General features: G+C 58.4%; 1 protein-coding gene across 1 annotated transcript; it reads left to right on the forward strand.

Annotated features, from left to right (window-relative positions):
• The first annotated feature begins 278 nt into the window (after positions 1-278).
• On the forward strand, positions 279-19,476 carry NGFR (nerve growth factor receptor). Its single transcript, XM_059378909.1, has 6 exons — positions 279-485; positions 7,223-7,364; positions 10,720-11,079; positions 14,540-14,792; positions 16,254-16,414; positions 17,115-19,476. The coding sequence occupies exons 1-6, from the start codon at positions 414-416 to the stop codon at positions 17,414-17,416; spliced, it is 1,290 nt and encodes a 429-aa protein (XP_059234892.1). The 5' UTR covers positions 279-413; the 3' UTR covers positions 17,417-19,476.
• The last annotated feature ends 277 nt before the right edge of the window (positions 19,477-19,753 follow it).

Raw genomic sequence — 19,753 nt, forward strand, 5'->3', positions numbered from 1 at the left:
AGCCCACAGCATCCGGGAGCAACGCGCACGATCGCGGACCCGGCACTGGGTACCGGGGCGGAGTCTCGAGAGGCTCGGAGGGCCCGGCGCGGAAAAGCGGCCGCGGGGCGCGCGGGCGCGCATCTCCGCGCAAGTCCTCCTCCCTTCCCCTCCTCTGTCCTCCCCTCCCCTCCCCTCCTCTCCCCTCCCCGAAGCCACCCGGCGGGCGGGCGCGGTTCCGGGGGTGGGCGGGCTGGGCGGGGAGGAGGCGGGGCCGCCGCACTGGTTTCTCGCAGCCCCTCCCGCCCGCAGCCAGAGTGAGCGGAGCCTCAGCCAGCTCTGGGGGGCGGGCGCTGGAGCGCAGCGCAGCGCAGCCCTATCCGTCCGCGGACCGGACTCAACTGGAAGCCGAGCGCTGCCGCGGGAGGCGGGCGATGGGGGCAGGTGCCTCCGGCAGCGCCATGGACGGGCCGCGCCTGCTGCTGCTGCTGCTGCTGCTCCTGGGGGTGAGTGCTAGCTGGAGGGCAACCCGCGCCCTCTCCCAGGACTGGAACCCCAGTGGGTTCAGGTTTCCCTAGGGAAAACAGAAGGGAGCTTTGGGATCCCAGATGCTGGGGATGGAAGGCGGGAGAGCAGTCCGCAGCCAGGATCCACGGAGGAGCGTCTAGGGTTCTCAGAGCGCAGGGGCGACCCTGAGGCCAAGGGTGGAGATGCGGGAGAGAGGGGCGCACGGATGCGCGTCCTCAGGTACGGCGGAGGGTGCGTGTGGAGGAGCTGAGAGGGGTCTCTCAGATGTCTGGGTTCTGAAGAGGGCGTTTGGATGCTGAGACCTCGAGGCGACTTTCTTCCTGAGCATCTTGATCTCTGGAGGGTCGTGGGACGGAACCCAGGCTAAAGGAAGAGGAATGGGACCGGGATTAGAGATCTGAGGGGCGAGAGGAGCAGGGGCGGGGAACCAGAGACAAGGAGATAGAACAATGGGGGAGGTCGGAGGGCCTGGAGGCAGAGGGGACCGGGCATCGGACAATGAGGGCCAGCCAGACAATGGGGGGGGGAGGGGTGTGGGAGGGGGAGCTGGGGGGGGGGGGGGCGGGGGGGGGGGGGGAGGGGGGGGGGGGGTCGCCTGAAGAGAGAGAAATGGGTTAGGGAGAGGAGAAAAAGGACGACAGCGAGGGAGAGAGATGCCAGTAAAACGCAAGAGGGCAGAGAAGGGAGAGCGGACCCCAAAGTGGCCGGGGCCACGCCTGCCCGCCGAGGGACAGTGGGACGAGCAGGCAGAGCAGAGGGACGGACGTTTCCCGCGCCTGTCGCGCGCTCTTTCTTGCGGCCTCGCCCAGTCTGGGAACTGCGGCTGGGGATCCGAGGCTGGGAAGGGAGAGCCCACTTCGCCGGGACGAACCCTCTCCTTGCTTCTCCTGCGCCCGGCGGGGTCCGCCGACGCGCTCATTCTGGAGGTTTGAAGCCGCGCGGGGGACCGGAAGGGATGGAGCGGGCATTGTGCCACCGGGTCTGGCCGCAGCCAAGTCTCAGGGTGCAGAGCGCCGGGACTCGAGAGGCGGGGAAGGTCCCGGCGGCGCGCAGCCGGGGGTCGCGGCTGCCGAGGCAGCCCGCAGGGGGCGCTGAGAGGCGAGGGCTGTGCCATCTGCCGCTGCGGGCGAGCCTGGGGCTGCGCGCCGCGCCCCCACTCGGACCCTCCATTAAGTTAAGCCGCCTGAGCTCGGCGCCCGCAGTTCTCACGGGTCCAGCGCCCAGGCGGGTCGGGATTCCGCACGCGCCCCAACCCTCCCCTCCCCCAGCTTTTGGTGGAAGACGCTGGGCACGGAACCGAACGGAGGCGCTCAGACGCCGCGGATTCCGCCTCCGCAGGGGACTGCGGATCCTCTTAAGCATCTAAGTCCATCGCGTAGTCCCAAGATAGTCAGGAGGTGTGACCTGTGTGGGCCCAGGAACGGAGTGCCACGGAGTTTGGCAATAGGAGTCCTCACTCTCCCTGCTGTCTTCATTTTTTTCCTGAGCGTTGCACCCCTAACCCCCATTTTGCAGGGAGGAAGACTGAGGCTCTGAAAGTTTAAACGACTTGGCCAAGATCTCAAAGCAAGTTAAACCAGAGTGCTAGCCAGGCTGTGCCGTGCCTGTTCCCAGCGCGGCACTCCCCATACTCCCGCATGCAGCCCATTCCCCGTAGGGGGGCACCCGGCGCCTTTCACCCGGCCTCTCTGCTGGCGGTGGAACCGTGGGGGCTGGGGTGGGCAGAGACCCTCTCTGGACGCTGGCCCCATCCCCGAAGCTCAGCTCCCTGCAGCTGTCAGTACCTGTGGCTTCTCTGGAGATTTGGGAGGGACTGCGGGCCGGTTTGCTGACTAACGCAACGGGTTAGAGATGCTTCTTGACTGGGGAGGTGGGACTGGGGCGGCCAGCAGTGCGGCCCCCGGAGCGGCGAGGGCGTGGGCTGCGGCCGGCTGCGGGGAAGAGTGCCCCCACCAATAGAGAAGAGGCGAGGGAAGAGGGGAGCTGGGCGCGGAGGGCCTGGGGGCTCGGGAAGGTGGACCCCACAGAGAGCGGGCTCCCTGCAGCCCCCGCGGCGCTTGCCTGCGCCTCGCCGGGCTGCTGTCTGCGGGCTGGCTGTGCGCACCGCGGCGGTCCGAGTTTCTTCCTGCGCCGCGGCGATGGAGTGCTGAAACCGGAGCGCGTCCCGGCGGCTCGGCTGGCGGGCCGCGCCGGTAATGGAGGCACTTTGTCATTCAGACGTCTGTAACCGGAGCCGCCCGGCTGGCTAATGCGCCTAATAGGGATGCAACGAGGGCAGCAAATGGGCGGACAGGAGCGGCCAGGCGCGGGGAGTGGGGGGGGGGGGCGGTTCCGGGATGGAAATTGGGGGCTCCCCCCACCCCCCTGTACCAGCCCAGGCCCATTCACGCGCCTAGATTCTTCCCGGGGTGGGGGGTGTGCGGGGCAGGGAGGTGGTAATAATAAAATTGGCTGAGCGCCTACTATGTGCCACGCACTGCCCTGGGTAATGTCTCTTGTCATTTAATCCGTGTAAGATCCCTGCAGAGTAAATCTAGTTATTCCTATTTTACAGTTGAGGGAGTTGAACCTCTCAGACTTCCGGGGCATGAAAGCAGGCTTCCCGCGTCCGTGCGTGGTGGCGCCCTTGTTGGAACCCAGAATGATCATCTTGGGGTTTATTCTGTCCTCCGTGGACAAGGTCTCCCTCCCACCCCCATCCCCCACCGCCCTCCCCGCCCCAGCCTTCTAGATCACGGGACAGGAGGACCTTAACCATCACTAGCCCTAAATATTAGATCTGTGTCTCATGTCCTTGGCGCCACTCATTTGGCGCCCCTTCCCCCCACCCATAGTCCCCAGGCCCCTCTCAGACTCTTCCGACAGCCTCATCCTCAGTTAATTAGCTTGTCTCTTACCCCAAATTCAACTGCTATCTAAGGGAATAAAGCGCATGTGCCAGCGCCTCCCCGCATTTGCATTGACCTCAAAAGACCCTCCACATATTTGAACACTCTCCTTCCCCATGGTGGTGGCTAATGGCTCCATTCACCTAAGGAACCCCTTTGCTGAAACTGTTGTGAATGGTTAGGGCTCGTCACACGGAAGCATTCATAGAGTTTCAAATTCTTTGAACCATTTTGGTGTGTTTTCTATTTTGTCCAATTTGAAAAAAAATTTAAGGTTTTTAAAAGTCAACAATTCTAAGGGTGATTCCACCTTCGTTTTTTGGAAGCCTTGAACTGGCAAGAGGATTGCAAATATTCTCAAAAATGGGATGAAATCATTCCATCAAATTGGAAATGAGTAAATGTAATAAATGTAGATTTCAGGCACAGGGGTCAGCTGATCGCTTTGGAGCAATAAGCCTAAATCCGCGTCATCCCTCCTTGCTTCCCAGCCAGGTAGAGGGCGTAGCATGAAGCCACTTAGCAGAATTGCCCCCGTGAGCCTCAGTTTCCCCAGCTGTCAGACAGGAGTTGAAGGCAGTCTCTCAAGTCCTTCTCCCTCAGCATCTTGGCTTCTGGAGTAGCTGTATGGAGTGATCTCTCCTCTCCCTCATGGGACTGTGATTTCCCTGGGCAGGGGTGGGGGAGGATAGGGTGGGGGTGGGTAGTCGGGGACCATGTCTCATTGGAAACACTTAGCTCAATGTTGAGCACATAGTTGTTAACTAATAAATGGTTATTAATCAATTAACTGAGGAGAGCAATTCCCATTCTCCTTTGGTCCCCCTGCCCTCTTCAGACTCTTCCTGGTGGGTCTTTCTTCATGTCTATCCTGCCCCTCCTCTTAGGCAGTTTCCTCTCTTTGGGCCTGACTACAGCTCCTCCCCGCTTCCTCTGCCTCCCGGCCAGGCTCAGCAGCCCAGCCCACGACAAGACACTTACTTATCTGATAGCTAACATTTATGGAACTCCTCCTGTACACTGGACAGACTTGCATAAATTTTTTCATGTAAATTTCATGACAACCCTGAGCAGTAAATATTACCGATCCAACGTTTTGTATGGGAGAATACAGGCTTAGAGAGACTGGGAACTGCCCCAAAGTCACAGACCGTTAGGTAGCAGGTCTGGGGTGTTTTGAAATAGGACACATAGAACAAGCACAGGAAACACATGGTGACTAATTATGGGGCCTGGAGTCCAAATCGAGGACTTGGGAGAAGAGCGAGGATGGAGGGCTGTCGCCAGGAGAGCAGGCATCAAAGGAGAGGGGCAGGCAGAGGCCGCTGGAGTGCCACGGACAGACCCCCTCAGCTCTCCACTGCTCAGCTCTCTGCTGAGCTCAACCAACGGGAACCCAGCCAGCAGCCACAAACGAGGCAAGAAAGACCTTGGGAAAGAAAACAGAGGGCTCCTGAAGTGTGTGAACACCTTCATTTGGTGTCTACAGCATCTGAAGAGGCAGGTACTGTCACCATTATCTAAAGATAGAGAAACTGAGGCACAGAGAGATTTCAGCGTGTCCCAGGTCACCCAGCTCTGATCCATGAGTCAGAGCCACAGAGGGCCACCAAAGAGGAAGGCAGAACAGCTCACACCTTTTACTCCGAGAATACCCCCTTCCCCTCCCACCCTGTGCCGGCTCAGATCCCACCTACACTCCCGATGAACACCTTCCTGCCCAGGCTAGTTAACACGATTTCTACATCCAGTTTGACCTAATGAGTTAGAATGGTAGGGGAGGGGCTGCTCAGGTCACACTCTGGTGTCGGCAAAAACTGACAACTGATATCTTGACAGGAAGGAAGGAGAGAGAAACACTAAAAAAAAAAGAAAAGAAAGAAAAAAAAAAGGCTGAGACAAAAGTGCGGTGGTGATTTGGGGTAAAGAACACGAGGCCTTCAGGGCACTATCGCCCAGAATCATCACTGAGTCCCCCCTGAGTCATGCGGAAACCGTGAACATATATTCCGGAATGAGAAGGGTGCAGCCATCGTGGATAACATGAAAAACATTAGGTGATCAGAGCAGCAAATCCTCAATTCTTGGGAAATTCAGCTATCCTGAAAGTCACGCCCATCCTACATTTCCCGGCCAGGAGTTCTAGGTAATTGAGGTCGTTATTGTATTTGCACATTCTGAAATCCCATAAATATTCAGGTTGGGTACCAGGTGCTGGGGCAACTGCGGTCCTGCCCCGCCCAGGGTCTGACTGTCCAGTGGGGGACATTGCAGCATGTGCCTCACAGTAAACTGGGAAAACATGTCACAGGGCTGCTCTGCCTCCTGTGGGAGGTGTGGAGCTACAAGATCACTTCCTTGAAGTGACATTTAAGCATGAGCCTTCAAGGATGAAAAGAAATCCAAGCAGACCCTTCCCGAGTCTCTCTGTCCCTCCTGGGGGAAAGCCTACATCTGGGACACCCCCCGCCCCCACCCCTCCTGGTTTCTGGTCTGCAGATGTTCCCAGACCCATGTTCCTACCACCTGGGAGAAGACGGTGGCAAATACCCCAGGACCCCCATCCTGTGCTGCCCTCACCCTCCCTGCTGGTCTCCTGAGACCACCAGCTGCCTCCTACACAGATCCCACCTGTCCAGCCCCCTCCTTTTACTGAACCCTGGTTAGACCTCAGAATGTTTTAAAGGACTGGAGGGAAAAAGGAGTATTTTTGGCTATGAGCTTGCCAACATGGAAGCAAGGAATGTCCAAAAGGACCTTTAACACTCTGCTCTAGTCCCATGACCCCAGAGCCCATGCTTCCTCCTGGCACCAAATGGGAGCTGCATGGTCTGAGGCCAGGGAAACAGGCTTTGGAGTTTTATTAGACGTGAAGAATTTTTTTAAGGACTAGAAACATAAAGCAAGCGGCCAGCACTCTCCACCCCCTCCCCCCAAGGGAATCTGGCGCTAAATTGTTCCATCCATGAGCAAAGAGCAAAGATGCCTCGGTGGCAGGAATCTGACTCCCCTTTCCCAGCGCTGTTCCAGCGCTGTTCCCACCGGCTGCATGGGGGCAGGGAGAGGAGAGGGCTGGTGGCTGGAAATCAGACTCTGGTAGAACTGGGCTGCTGGGTGGTGAGAGAAGCCAGCAGGCGCCCCTTTTTCCTTGCTTGGTGCCAGACTCTGGCCAATTGGCCCCAAGTGGACTCTGTCTCTGTGGGTGAGAAGGGAAGACTCAGAAAGGGAAAGCAGAACAGGCCAGGACACCAGGGAAGCATCTGGATTCGAACCCATGACCCCCAGCCTTCTGTCTTCTGCTCTTGGGTACAGACACCACTCACTGACTAACATGTGAAACGGTAGAATTAAGGACGCAGAGGAGGGCCCTGCTAGCCTTTGCTAGAACAAGGCTTCCCTCTGCGTAGACAGAGCCCTGCAGCTGTCCCTCCAGGGAAGAGGCATTTTGGCCAGAGTTTAGCTGCCAGGGGCCCCCTTGGTGGGGAGCCCCATGCTGGCCAATGGCCCACTGCTGGGTCCCAGGCTGCCTTCCCCATGTGGTGTGTCCTCAGGATTCCAGAAGTTGCCATCACCCCAAGATGAACTCTGTAGAACGTGAGTGTCGGGGCTCTGACCTCACACCCCCGGTAGCCTGCAGGGGCACCCTGTCCCCGACTGCCTCTCTTCCCCCGGCCCCAGCTTTGATGTGCCTGATGCCTCCGTGGTGAGCTCATCCGGGCCCAGGTGGTTCCAATAGAAGACTTTAGGAGGGGGTGTTTGATCTCTGGGAAGACACCCCCTCTTGCTTCTCTCCCGGGTCTGACCTTCCCATCTATCCCCCCGCCCAGGTGTCCCTTGGAGGTGCCAAGGAGGCATGTCTCACCGGCCTGTACACCCACAGTGGGGAGTGCTGCAAAGCCTGCAACCTGGGTGAGGGGGTGGCCCAGCCTTGCGGAGCCAACCAGACTGTGTGTGAGCCCTGCCTGGATAGTGAGTACGGGGTCGGAACGGTGGGGGTGGGGTGGGGGGAGGGCCTGGCAGACACATGCCCACTAGAAGCCTGACAAGGGCTCTGCCTCCTGGCAGAGTCTCCTCCCCACCTCTGTGTGGGCACCAGAATGAGTCCGGCCCAGTATAGGAGGCAAGAAGGGAAACTGAGAATGGCTGAGGAAGTCTGTGGAGGGAGGAGGAGGACCTCACAAGGAGGGATCCCCAGGGGTGCCCCTTCCCAGCCCCCAGGTGGAGAGTCCTGGTAGGGGAATGCGGCCAGGTGGGAGGAGTAGCTGAGGCTGAGACCAGCTAAAAATACCATCTGCGCTGTAAAATCAATGGCTGCCACTTACCCTCAGTGTGTTTGGGGGGAGGGGAGGAGGATCAAGTCCTGGCTGCCCTGGAAACTGACCTTGGGGGATCCTGGGAGCATGTGGCTATCTGTCCCCCCAGCTCTGACCAAGGAAGCAGAGCTTTCTAGAGGTAGCGGGAGCAGGGACTGTCCTCACTGTGGGGTGGTGTTAGACGGGAGAGGGGAGAGGGCTGCTGTGGCCCGTCCTACCTGGGATCTCCTCAGGAAGGGGAGAGAACCGCATTTTCTGGGGCTGCTGCTAAAGGATTCAGAAGGATGGCAGGTCTGGGGGCTGAATTCTGTGTGCTTTTGGTCCAGGCCTCTCTGTCCCTGCTGGATGCCCCCAGCCTCAGCTGCTGCCTTCAGGCCACCGGCTCAGTGCTCCTTTCCTGCCCAGAAACCTCCTCTCTCTGCCTAGTCACACCGTGCCTTCTAGGTGGCACGCATTGCACACCTGGGCCAGTGAGAACCATACCAGATTCTTCTTTAATCGTGATAGGAGCAAGGGTATAGGAACTGGGAACTCTTTTTTTATTTAAAAAATAGATTTATTTGTTTATTTGAAAGAGAGAGAGAGAGAACACGGCGGGGTGGGGAGGGGTAGAGGGAGAGAAAGAGAATCCTAAGCAGACTCCCCGCTGAGCGTGGAGCCCCATATGGGGCTCGATCCTACAACCCCAAGATCATGACCCCAGCCCACATCAAGAGTCAGACATTTAACCAACTGAGCCACCCAGGTGTGGACCTCCAGGTTCCACCCTAGGAACTAAGAATGCTAAACTCATCTGCCTAGTCTGACATCTGGATTCCTCTCTACCACACCCCGCAAACACACACAGCCTTGTCTATCTGGCAACCCTAACTCCTTGGTGTTCCCATTCTCTGTGCTTGTGGTGGGTCCTGTAAGTCCATCCCATGGCAGAGAAGGGCCTGGGCCTAGATGGAGAGACTAGACATTCTGTCGTGCCTTTGCCACCTTTCCACCTGTCCTGGCCTCCCAGAGTTTCCATCCCAGGACAGGGCTGGCCAACCGTAGGCTACACCAAAACCTCCTCTCTCATTTCCTAGACTCCTGCCCAGGTCCTCTCTGGGCACTCTGGACCCTAAGTCTCCCAGGATGGGAACCTACTCCCTTCTGTCAAAGCAAGAGGTGGGGTAGAGAAGCCCAAAAGAGGGAGGCTCGGGCATCTCCGGGGAACGAGGGACAGGAGCTGGAGACCAGCGAGGAGGTGGTGGCGGGAGTCCTCCCTCCCATTTGTTCCCCCTGTTCCCCTCTCCCCTCCAGCTGTGTTAACAGGCTGCCTTTATAAGCTCACTTTATGGCATTGGAGACCCCAGCGGACATTTCCCCCTATCCTCAAAACGTTTCCACAAGGAAACCCATTAAGCTCCTGCCTTCATTCTCTGCCAAAAAATACCACATTTCCCCCACCCCCCCTAAAACTGTCTCCCAGGAGTTTCCTACTAATTTTCTGTGCTTTCCCATGGGCAGTCTCCCTCCCCAATTCTCTCCCCCTCCAGTGTGACTAAACCCACCCCCTGCCACATGTCAACCAGATAGAATCCTCCTGTTTGGACATCCTGCATTTGGAAGTCCTTTCTGCAGACCCTCTCCCTGGGACCCAAGTTCACTAGACTTGCCATTGTCCACTCCGGGGGGCCCAACCTTTGCAGGATCCCTGTGGTGTGTATAGTGCTTTATGGTAGAATTTCATTTATTCCCCACCCCAACCCTGTGAGTGGAGATACTACTCTCTGTTTTACAGAGAAAGAAAAAACTCAAAAGAGGTGAAGGAAAACACCCAGAGTCACAGCTAATAAGTGGCGGAAGCAGGTTTTAGGTCCAAGTGAGCTCCATCCCTGGGAAGAGAGACCCAGGGGTTCGGCCTCTGCCAAGACTGGCTTAAAACTGCTCTCCTTCCAGGCCTGTCCTTGTCTTATCTTCTCTTCCCCCTCAGCGGCTTTCCTTTTCATTTCTCTCTGCTTTTCTTTTGCATCCGCTTCTCCACTCCTACCCTGAAGATAAGGGCTCCGTGCTCCTGGTGTCTCGGTTCCTTTAGAGAAGTCTGAGATCAGAACCCAGGGCAGGCTTTCATTTTCCTTTAGTGGGATCCTAGTCTTTACTTTTACTTCCACATGCTGAATACACCCTCCTTTCCTGGCTCCCGGTTCCTAAATCCTGCTCTTTCTGCCCCTGGAGCAAGGGTACATCCTTCTGCATTCCGACTGGCACAGAGTTCTGCACCTGGGCGGGTAGGGATTTGGCTCTTTGCCTTCCCCTTCCTTGCACTTGGAGGAGAGGACCCCTGGCGTTCCTCCCTTTGTTCTATCAGACATCATAGCCATTAAGAGAGCATGAGTCAAGGGTGAGCTTGGAAAGCTCCTCTTTGTGCCACTGGGAAGGGCAGACGACTATACAGGCAAGTCCTTCTTGCTTTCTCAGCTCCAATCCCTCCTGCTGATTCGTTGTCTGGAGCCAAGCCCTTAAGCAGCGTGGGGTAGCGCCATGGGTGGGAAATTCTGCGGTCTAACCCTGGTCGGGCCACACCTGAGCCCCCACCTGCGCAAAGAGGACTAGAAGGGCAGCGGAGGCGGGAGGCTCCCTCGTGAAGGCCCGCCTGTGCCTGGGTTGGGTTGACAGCCCAGTTCCGGCCCCCGGGGAGGGCTGGGTGGGAACCACGCTCAGATTATTCCTTAATCACGCTGGGAACAAGGGTCCAGGGCTGGGAACTCTCGAAGAGTATTTGCCAAGAAATGTACCCGGCTCCAGCTGGGTTACCCACGAAGCCTCACTCTCCAGGCCTCCCGCACCCAGGGCTCCTGGCCAGCCCCCCCCCCCCCCCGCCGCTCCTCCTTCCCCCTGGGCCGCCTTTAGATCTCACAGATGTGGGGAGGCGGGTGGGTCCCGAAGGTTCGGGGAGCGGCCCCTGCATCCCTGGTGCCCAGGCAGCGGGCGGCGACCTTCCGGGCCCCTGGCTGTCCCACGCGTCCATCTGCCCACAGGCGTGACCTTCTCGGACGTGGTGAGCGCCACCGAGCCGTGCAAGCCGTGCACCGAGTGCGTGGGGCTGCAGAGCATGTCGGCGCCGTGCGTGGAGGCGGACGACGCCGTGTGTCGCTGTGCCTACGGCTACTACCAGGACGAGACTACCGGCCGCTGTGAGGCATGCCGCGTGTGCGAGGCGGGCTCGGGCCTCGTGTTCTCGTGCCAGGACCGGCAGAACACCGTGTGCGAGGAGTGCCCTGACGGCACATATTCCGACGAGGCCAACCACGTGGACCCGTGCCTGCCCTGCACCGTGTGCGAGGACACCGAGCGCCAGCTGCGCGAGTGCACGCGCTGGGCGGACGCCGAGTGCGAGGGTGAGCGCGCCGGGCCGAGGGCGCCCCCTGGGGGTCGGGGAGGGCCAGGCGGGGGCGGGTGGGGGAGGCCGCCGCCCTCCTTGGAAGCCCAGGCCCAAGGGACCTCCTTTCACCGCGTCCTTCCGTGGGCTGCGTGTTGGGAATGCCTCCAGCCTCCTCCCAGGCCGCAGCTACTCCACTCCAACTCAGTTTCTAGGGCTTTCTTCGCCGGTGGCTGCCCTCCCGGGGTTGGATGAGCGGCAGATAAGCAACTTGGAGGTGGCCACTGTGGCCCAGCACAGTGCAGGACATGTCTGACCCTTGAGCAGGCTCTCTGGGCTGGGAAAAGGGCCTTGAGGAGTCTCAAGTGTTGGGACCCTTTGGCTGGGAGGCATGGTGTGGGTCCACAGTGGTTTATGGCTCTGGCACCTTGGATGGAATCTGCTCTGTCACTAGCTGAGTGATGGTGGGGAGGTCACTCTTGTCTCTGGACTTCAGTTTCCTCATTGGTCATCCAATTTTCAGCGGTGTCCCGGTCGTGGATTAGGGAAGGTGACTGGCCCACTTTAAGTGGTGTTGTCTGGGGGCGGGGTCTACAGTGGTTGTTACCCTTCAGCAGAGGATGGTGTTGGACTCAGGGAATGCTAAGGAGGAGATGGGCACACATGGAGGGCTGTCAGCCCCAGGGTGGGGGGTAGGAACGGTGTGCTCACCTTAGTCGGGCATCGGGTCCCAAGGAGTGCACCTAGTTCCTGGGACAATGCCTTTATTTTCTGTCCATCTCTCGTGCCTGGGCACCTCATTAGCTACTTCCCTTGGGGACCTCTCCCTCAGGGTGCCTTCACTCTAAGCAACCAGTACCTCCTTCAGGGAGCCCCAAGTTTGTGATGAGGTAGACATCCCAGCATTTAGGTCCCAGGAGGTCCCCCATTCTGGGGGAGGCAGCACAGCCTCTGCCTTCAGTCCATCCCCAGTCAGATGGAGGAGACAGATTCCCTGCTGTGGGGAGTGTGGCTGCCTTCTGCATCCCGCTATCCCTGGTTCCGGGAGCTCAAGCTGGGGAGGGTGGTTAAACTGGGCTGAGGCCAGGTGTGTGTGTGTGTGTGTGTGTGTGTGAAGCTTCCTGCATGGGGGTTGGGAAGGGTCGGGGGAATGGGCCCCAGAATGGAGTGGTTCTGGTGGTGATCGCCCTCAGCCAGGAGACAGGCAAGTGGCGTCAGGCACAGGGCAGAGCTGGGAGGGAGATCCAGCAGCTGGCGGGCGGGCAGCACTGTTCACGGGCAAGTCTAGACCAGCCAGCAGGGGGACTTAGTCAGGGGCGCGGTTAGAGCAAAGAAAGGTGGTGGCTGGGGAGGGGAGGGTCCCGCCTTTGGACGTGTTCACAGGTTCCTCTCAGGCACCACCCTAGTCCCCCAGCCATCCTGAAGGAAGAGGGTACCCCCGACGGCTGTGTTTATCCCTGCTCCTCTTCTGTTCTCTGCTCTAGCCTCTGAAGGGTTAAATGTCAGCTGGAGCGGAGGGAATCTTCAGGAAATGGAACTGGATGGTGGTTTGGTTGCCCCCCCCCCTTCCAGTACATTGTACTTTCTTGTGTATACATTTCAGGTGTCAACATGGTGACTCACTCAGCCTTGGGGTCTCTTCCTCCCCCTCTCACCCCAGTGAAATTTGGGTTTAGGAGTAACTGGTCCCTCTCTCCACCCCCAAGTCTGACAGCTCCCATTCCGGAAATGGCTGTCAGGACTCGCCAAGGGCTTAGGGGGTTGGAATGCTGGTGGACATGGCCCCATCTGGATCTCATCCTGCTGTCCCCACCCCCCGCTCAGCCCTGCCCCAAAGGGAACTGGAGGGATGAGGAGAAAGTGCCCTGCACAGCCCTGTCTTAAGCCTGGTCTGTCCTTTAATGCCCACTGCCAGTCTTTCCCCTTTGAGATTTCTGGAACCTCTGTGATGGCCTGACTTACCAACACCCCCAACATACCTTCGGCCGCTGGGGTGGAGGGGGGTCCTAGCCAGTTGTTTCTCAGCCTCAGGGCTCAGAAGTCCCCACCAGCTTGCCCAGTCCCCTAGCAGGGCAAGAAAAGACCCTCCCCAGTCCGACACCCTGTCTGGGCTGCCAAACAACAGGGCTGTGTCTCCACTTCCCGCCCTACCACTGCCCCCCAGGGCTGAGCTGGGGGAGGGGGAAGATGGGGCAGCAGGTGGCAGCCCCCTCCCTAGTGCCAGCCAGATGGATTCCAGATTCACCTCAGGGGGCCTTACCCCTCAGAAGGTGCTGAAAATGGGGGCCTTTCTTCGTCTTGGGCCGAGGAGGCCCGAGAAACCAGGGGCAGCTTCCACTCCGACTTGGGTGGGCAAACAGGGTGGAGCCAGGGAAGAAATGCCTCCCCTTCACCCCATTGGCATGTCCTGTCTGCTGCCTGTCCCTGCCCCAGGCGTGGGAAGTGAGAACGGATGGGGTAGGCAACTTTGCCCAGACGGGTACCCCCAGGCCGTCTGGAGCCACAGCCCCTGGGACAGCCCCTGGCTGGGTGGCACAGTGGAAAATCCCGCCCACTGGTGCCAGGAGGTGCCAGGCTCCCTGTCAGGGAGGCTGGCAGTGCCCACTGACATGAGAGGGCCAAGGTGGGTGGCAAGGCACAGTCCTCCCCGCCACCCCCTCGCCCAGGCAGTGGATAGTATCTTCTTTGGAGGCCTTTACCCCACCAACAGTCGGCTTCCGCCCAGGGAGGCTGGGGACTACCCAATGCTATCTTCTCTGGCTGGCAAGACCACATGGTTTGGTTTGAGGGCCACACAAGACCAGAAACTGGCTAGCCGCTAGCTAAGGGCCAGCTGGAGGGAAGCCAGCCAGCTGGTTACCCTCTACCCCGGCCAAGCCCAGAGTTAGGGCATCAGAGACCATAAGGGAGGCCGGGTGCCAGTTCTTGGGGAGTTGGTTTGCGGGAAGGTGTCTTTCTGTCCAGACCTGAGTACCCTCATCCTTCCTCAGGACCAGGATGACTGGGACTGTTGTGACAAACTGGGACAAGGCAGAGTATGACATTTTCCCAGAGCGATGCCAGCTAGAGGCCTCCTGGTACCCACTCTCTCTTCTGGGTGTGTTTGCCTCCATGACAGGCTTCCGGGTACCAGGGGAGGCAAAATAGAGTCCTAGGGTCCCAACTGTACCTCAGACGCAAGGGGGCTTAGAGACTGTCTCTCTTAGCATCCCCATGCTATAGATGGGGATTTGAGGTGTTGAGATTCGAAGGGTCTGGTCCAGGGTCACACAGTAAGTCAAGGACAGAGCTGAAGGGGACCCAGGCCCTTGCTCTTCTCTACCGTCATGACTCATAGTCACAATCCTGGCTCTGACCCTCCCTGTGTAACAGCCTGGCGCAAGGCAGGGCCTGGGGAAGAAGGGCTGGAGCCGGTCAGTAGGGCAGGGGAGGGGCCTGGGTGGGGAGCGGGCCCTCACTCCTGCAGCTCCTTCCCCCAGAGATCCCTGGCCGGTGGATTACCAGGTCCACGCCTTCGGAGGGTTCAGACAGCACCGCCCCCAGCACAGAGGAACCCGAGGGACCTCCAGAGCAAGACATCATAGCCAGCACAGTGACAGATGCGGTGACCACAGTGATGGGCAGCTCTCAGCCCGTAGTGACCCGAGGCACTGCCGACAACCTCATCCCTGTCTACTGCTCCATCCTGGCTGCTGTGGTTGTGGGCCTGGTGGCCTATATTGCCTTCAAGAGGTGAGGGGGGAGGGGCAGGGGACAGACAACTGGGCCTCTGCTCTCAAGGAGGGCTTTACCATGATCTTGACCTGAAAATTCACACACTTTTTAGAGTCAACCCCAAACCATGCTCATCCTCACCACCTGCTGCCCCTCGCCGGGGGTGGAGGGGTAGGGGGGTGATTCCTGTCCTGTCTGGCACCCTGCTCCCACACTGCTCCCCTCCCTGACTCCCCGCCCCCAACTGCACACCGAGCTTTCTTTACCAGCCACCTGTGCCATCATCCCTCAAACCTCATTGCCCGCCAATGACCTATGTCCTCATGGGTCTCTTCCGTCCCATGTCACATTGGGGATGTCATCAATCCATCAATCCATCCAGAAATTCAAGATGTGCAAGAACTTCTGGAAAGAGTTTTATTTATTTATTTATTTATAAAGATTTTTTTATTTGTTTGAGAGAGAGAGAGGGAGAGAGCATGAGCTAGGGGAGGAGCAGAAGGGGAGGGAGAGGGAGAGAGAGAATCCCAAGCAGACTCCACGCTGAGCGCAGAGCCTACGTGGGGCGCCATCTCACCACCCTGAGATCACGACCTGAGCCAAAATCAAGGGTCAGACACTCAATGGACTGAGCCATCCAGGCGCCCCTGGAAAGTGTTTTAAATGTTCCAGTGCATTTTCCATTCCTAAAAAGAAAATCTTCAAAGTAATCCATGCTTGTTTGGGTAAATGCAAACAAGACCAATGTCTTATAAAGCAAAAAGTAAAAGACCTCTTTTATCTCTCCAAATCCTACCTCTCTCCTCATTGGAATCTGTTTGGAATGGATCCTTTCCAGCCATTTTCTGTGCCTTTATAAACACATGTACATAAAACTTTTTACAGTTAGACATAAACACAGAGAAGGGTGTTTGTTTTTTTTTAAGCATCAGTGGGCTCCCACTCTCCATATTCTACAACTTACCTTTCTACTTAATCTCCCTTGGGAGAGCTTTCCCCAGGACATTTGGATTATCTGATTGTTTGTAAGTGTTCACTCGGTGTATGGATGGATCCTAATTCATTTGAAGTCTTCTTTTGATGCACGTTTGACTTATTTTCAGCTTTTTCTTATTGCTAATAATAGCAGAGGAAATCCTGGTGCATATCCCCACACACATGTGGGAGTAGTTTAGCAGGGTAGACTGGGAACAGTGGAATTCCGGAGAAATCACTGGGCGCACCATGCATTGTGCGAACATTCATGGAACCCTTGCGGTGTGCACCGAGCCCTGAGACCCGGTCTGCCCGCACAGTGCTTCTGGTACAGACCAGGGGCGGGCGGAGATGGAGAGGAAAAAGGACCTTAGGTGGTCTAGTGGCTCTGCTTGGGGGGGCCTGCTAGGGCCCCGACCCCCACACATCAGAGCACAGATCCCTGAGGTCCCTGGCCTGTGCGGGCCCTCGCCCCCTGAGCCTGGGCCTGTCCTCTGGCTCCAGGTGGAACAGCTGCAAACAGAACAAGCAAGGAGCCAACAGCCGGCCCGCGAACCAGACACCCCCGCCGGAGGGAGAAAAGCTTCACAGTGACAGTGGCATCTCAGTGGACAGCCAGAGCCTGCATGACCAGCAGCCCCACACGCAGACTGCCGCAGGCCAGGGTGAGCAGTGAGGCTGCGGGGAGGGGGAAACTGAGGTAGGAAGGAAAGGAGTGAGTGAGGGTAGACTGTTGGAAGGACTGCTGGAGGGGCGGGCTCCCAGGGAACAGGGCCTCTGTGTGGGATGGGAGAAGCAGGCAAGTAAGCAATCGAGGAGGAGAGGTCTTTCCAGTGGAGAGATGTGGGAGGGGAGAGCTTTGGACAAACCGGTGCATCCAGACTCATCAAGCTAATTGTGCCCCCTAGGGCTAATTACTCCCCAAAGTGGCTGCGATTAGCCTCCTGCCCTAGACTTCTGGGGAACAAGTAGTTAATGATGGGCCCTAATTAGTGGCCCAGAGCCCAGCTCCAGGACACTTGCTGTGGTGGAGTCTGGGACTGAGTGTTGTCCCTCCTCTGCCCTGCCATCTCGCCCAGTTGCTGGCGGGGAGGGGGTGGGGGGGTGCCGGGTGAGATGGCAAGGGTAATGCTGACGCTATGGGCAAGAGAGGAGGCGAGTCAGCACCCCTAGACCCCTCTGCGGCCCTGTCCCCCATCCAAGACCTCTGCCTCCAGGCCCTGGGTAAGGCTTCCTCCTCCCTCCCCCCACCAGGGAGGAGAAATCCTCAGCCTTTCTTGGGTCTTAGCCCAGGGGCCCCCATGCCTGCTGTAGGGAGCAGGGGGTGTGGCAGGTTGCCTCTGACGCCCCCCTGGTTTTTGGCAGCCCTCAAGGGGGATGGAGGTCTCTACAGCAGTCTGCCACCAGCCAAGCGGGAGGAGGTGGAGAAGCTGCTCAACGGCTCTGCGGGGGACACCTGGCGACACCTGGCCGGTGAGCTGGGCTACCAGCCGGAGCACATAGACTCCTTCACCCACGAGGCCTGCCCCGTCCGAGCCCTGCTTGCCAGCTGGGCCGCTCAGGACAGCGCGACGCTCGACGCCCTCCTGGCGGCCCTGCGCCGCATTCAGCGAGCCGACATTGTCGAGAGCCTGTGTAGCGAGTCCACGGCCACGTCCCCCGTGTGAGCCGCCCCCCAGAGCCCCTGCCCTGCCCCCACATTCCGACGACTGATGCTCCAGCCGCCCCCACAGGCCAGCGTCAGAGCTGAGCTCCTCTGGGCAGGGCTGTGGGGCCCAGGCCCCTCCACCACTGCCCTGTCCCAGCTCCTGTGTGGCCCCGTTGCTTCTGATCACTCTTTCCGGTGCCAGAAGGGCCCCTGCTGCCCCTCTCACCCCTGCCCCTAAGCATCCCATCTGCATCTTCTGCTCCCCTCTCCCCACATTTCGAGGTGGACCAGCCCTTCCCAACTCAGCAGGTGTCAGGCCTGGGGGGCTGACACCAAGGGCGGTCTTGGGGGTGATGACAAAGCCCCAGAGACTCAAAGGGAGAGACCGAGGAACCAGAGCCATGGGCTCTACACTGTGAACTTGGGGAATGAGGGACCATCACTGTGGCCTACGTCCTCCCTCAGCCCCCTCACCCTACTCTCTGGCCCAAGATGAAGACGACCAGAGGCTTGTCAGAGCTGCAAGGGGGTTTTCAAGTCTAGTCCTACCCCCTTGTTTCATGTATAGGACAGACAGGCCCAGAGAGAGGGAGCGACTTGCCCAAAGCCACCCAGCAATGGGGAAGACAGACGTGGGCTGGCCCCCCGCTCTCTGAATTAAGGGGTGCAACCTTCAGGTTTTCTTGAGGTTAGAGAGCCGGCGGAGGGGTTGTGGGGGGCAGGGAACCCTCTGGGAAATGTCTCAAAGCCAAATCCAGTGTGCCCTCCACCACCTCCAGGCCTGTCCAACCCCTGTGGAGATGGGAGGCTTCGCCCAAGGCCTGGTGGACTGATCCATCATGGTCAGAGGTGGACTTGATGGAGCATGGTTTGAGGTTTGTGGAAAAGGATGCCGCTCCCCTTTGCCAGTCCCGCTCGGGCATGCCAATGTGGTGTCCACGGTGTGGCCCAGTGTGCAGGTGGCTTCCATCCCAGCACAGACCCAGAGCCAACATAGGCAGTGTCTTCTCCTAAAGCCAGGCCTGGGGGTCAGGGACTAAGGACCCCCAACCTGGGACAAACACACACACACACACACAGCAATCTCCTAAGTTTTTTCTCTTGGGCTGGGACCGGATCCTGCCCAGGGCAGCTGCCAGAGAAGCACTGAAGGGATTTGAACTCGGCTTGCCCTCTTTCCTTGCCCCTGGTTTGGCGGGCCAAGGAAGGCTGAGGCTTGAACTGGGGTCTGGCTTCCGAGGGCCTGCACGTGGAGGAATGCCCCCCCCCCCATCCTTCCTTTTCCTGCGAGCCTGGGTTTGGCTGGGCTCCGACCGCTGCAGAGAAGAAAAGCGGACCAGTGTGGGAACGCAGCAAGAAGGAATGGAGGGAGACTGTGGCCCGCAGAGGGCCTCCCCACGTTGAGAAGACCCTGCGAAGGACTGTTTGTTCCCTAGCTTGGTGCCAGAAAGGGGCCGTGAGGTCTCACGAGGTCCCTCCTGGCCTGTTCTGTTTTGCTTGACGTTGGAATGAGTGTGGCGCCCCTCTATTTAGCATGACCGAGCCCCGAACCCCAAGCAGGGTGTGCGTGCTGACAGCTACCCTAGCCCCAGCCCAGGGTTTTCCCAGCTCCTTGTAAGGCAGTGGGAACATTGTAAGTAGATGGCATTTCTGTGACCTCAATCTGACGGGAGGGAGGAGGGAGCTCACCTGCTGGCCCCCACCTGCGCACCTGGAGAGCGGGACAGGATCTGAGTGTATTTATTTTCCTCCCCAGCAGCTGGGGAGGGGGTTGGGGTACCGCAAGTATGTTTTAGCATGTGTTTGGTTCTGGGGCCTCTTCCGCCTCCCGTTAGGCTGAGATGAAATCCTTTTTGCCACCTAGCTGGGGGCTGTGAGCCCCAGACTCCCTGTCACCTCCCCCTTGCATCCTGTGTAATCATTTCTTGGGCCTTCCTAAAACCTACACATAAAACATAAATGATGAACATTATAATAGCAAAGAAAGAAAGCCAGTGCAAAGAGATTTTCTGGAAATGCATGTGATTGGAGCCAAGTGGGGGTTGTGTGTGGCAGGAGGGACCCAGGTATACTTTCTGATTTGGTGAGTTCCTGTCCTATTGTTTCTCTCCTGCCCCCCACCCGCACAAAATGGGGAGTGTTCATAGAAATCGAGCAAATCCACATGTGTAGCCATGAAGTTAATTTAAGTGGGATAGGGAAGGCATGGGGGCCCTCTGCCCCCAGGTTTTGGCGAGAAAAGTGAAAATGACCACGCAGGAAGCCGGCCAGCTGTGAACTTGACCAGATGTCAGAAGTGAAACTGACCACAGGGGAGCCAGAGGCTGGGTAGGAGGGCCGGGTCACAACCCCACAG

Source organism: Mustela nigripes, chromosome 16, assembly GCF_022355385.1.
Source record: "Mustela nigripes isolate SB6536 chromosome 16, MUSNIG.SB6536, whole genome shotgun sequence".
In the NCBI taxonomy this organism is placed as follows: domain Eukaryota; kingdom Metazoa; phylum Chordata; class Mammalia; order Carnivora; family Mustelidae; genus Mustela; species Mustela nigripes.

What these genes read in the sequence shown, in the direction of transcription:
- NGFR (XM_059378909.1), top strand. Translation starts at nt 414, where the DNA reads ATGGGGGCAGGTGCCTCCGGCAGCGCCATGGACGGGCCGCGCCTGCTG. An exon ending in GTGTGAGCCCTGCCTGGATA is followed by an intron (nt 7,365 to 10,719) that starts GTGAGTACGGGG and finishes ATCTGCCCACAG; the next exon opens with GCGTGACCTTCTCGGACGTG. An exon ending in GCAGACTGCCGCAGGCCAGG is followed by an intron (nt 16,415 to 17,114) that starts GTGAGCAGTGAG and finishes GGTTTTTGGCAG; the next exon opens with CCCTCAAGGGGGATGGAGGT.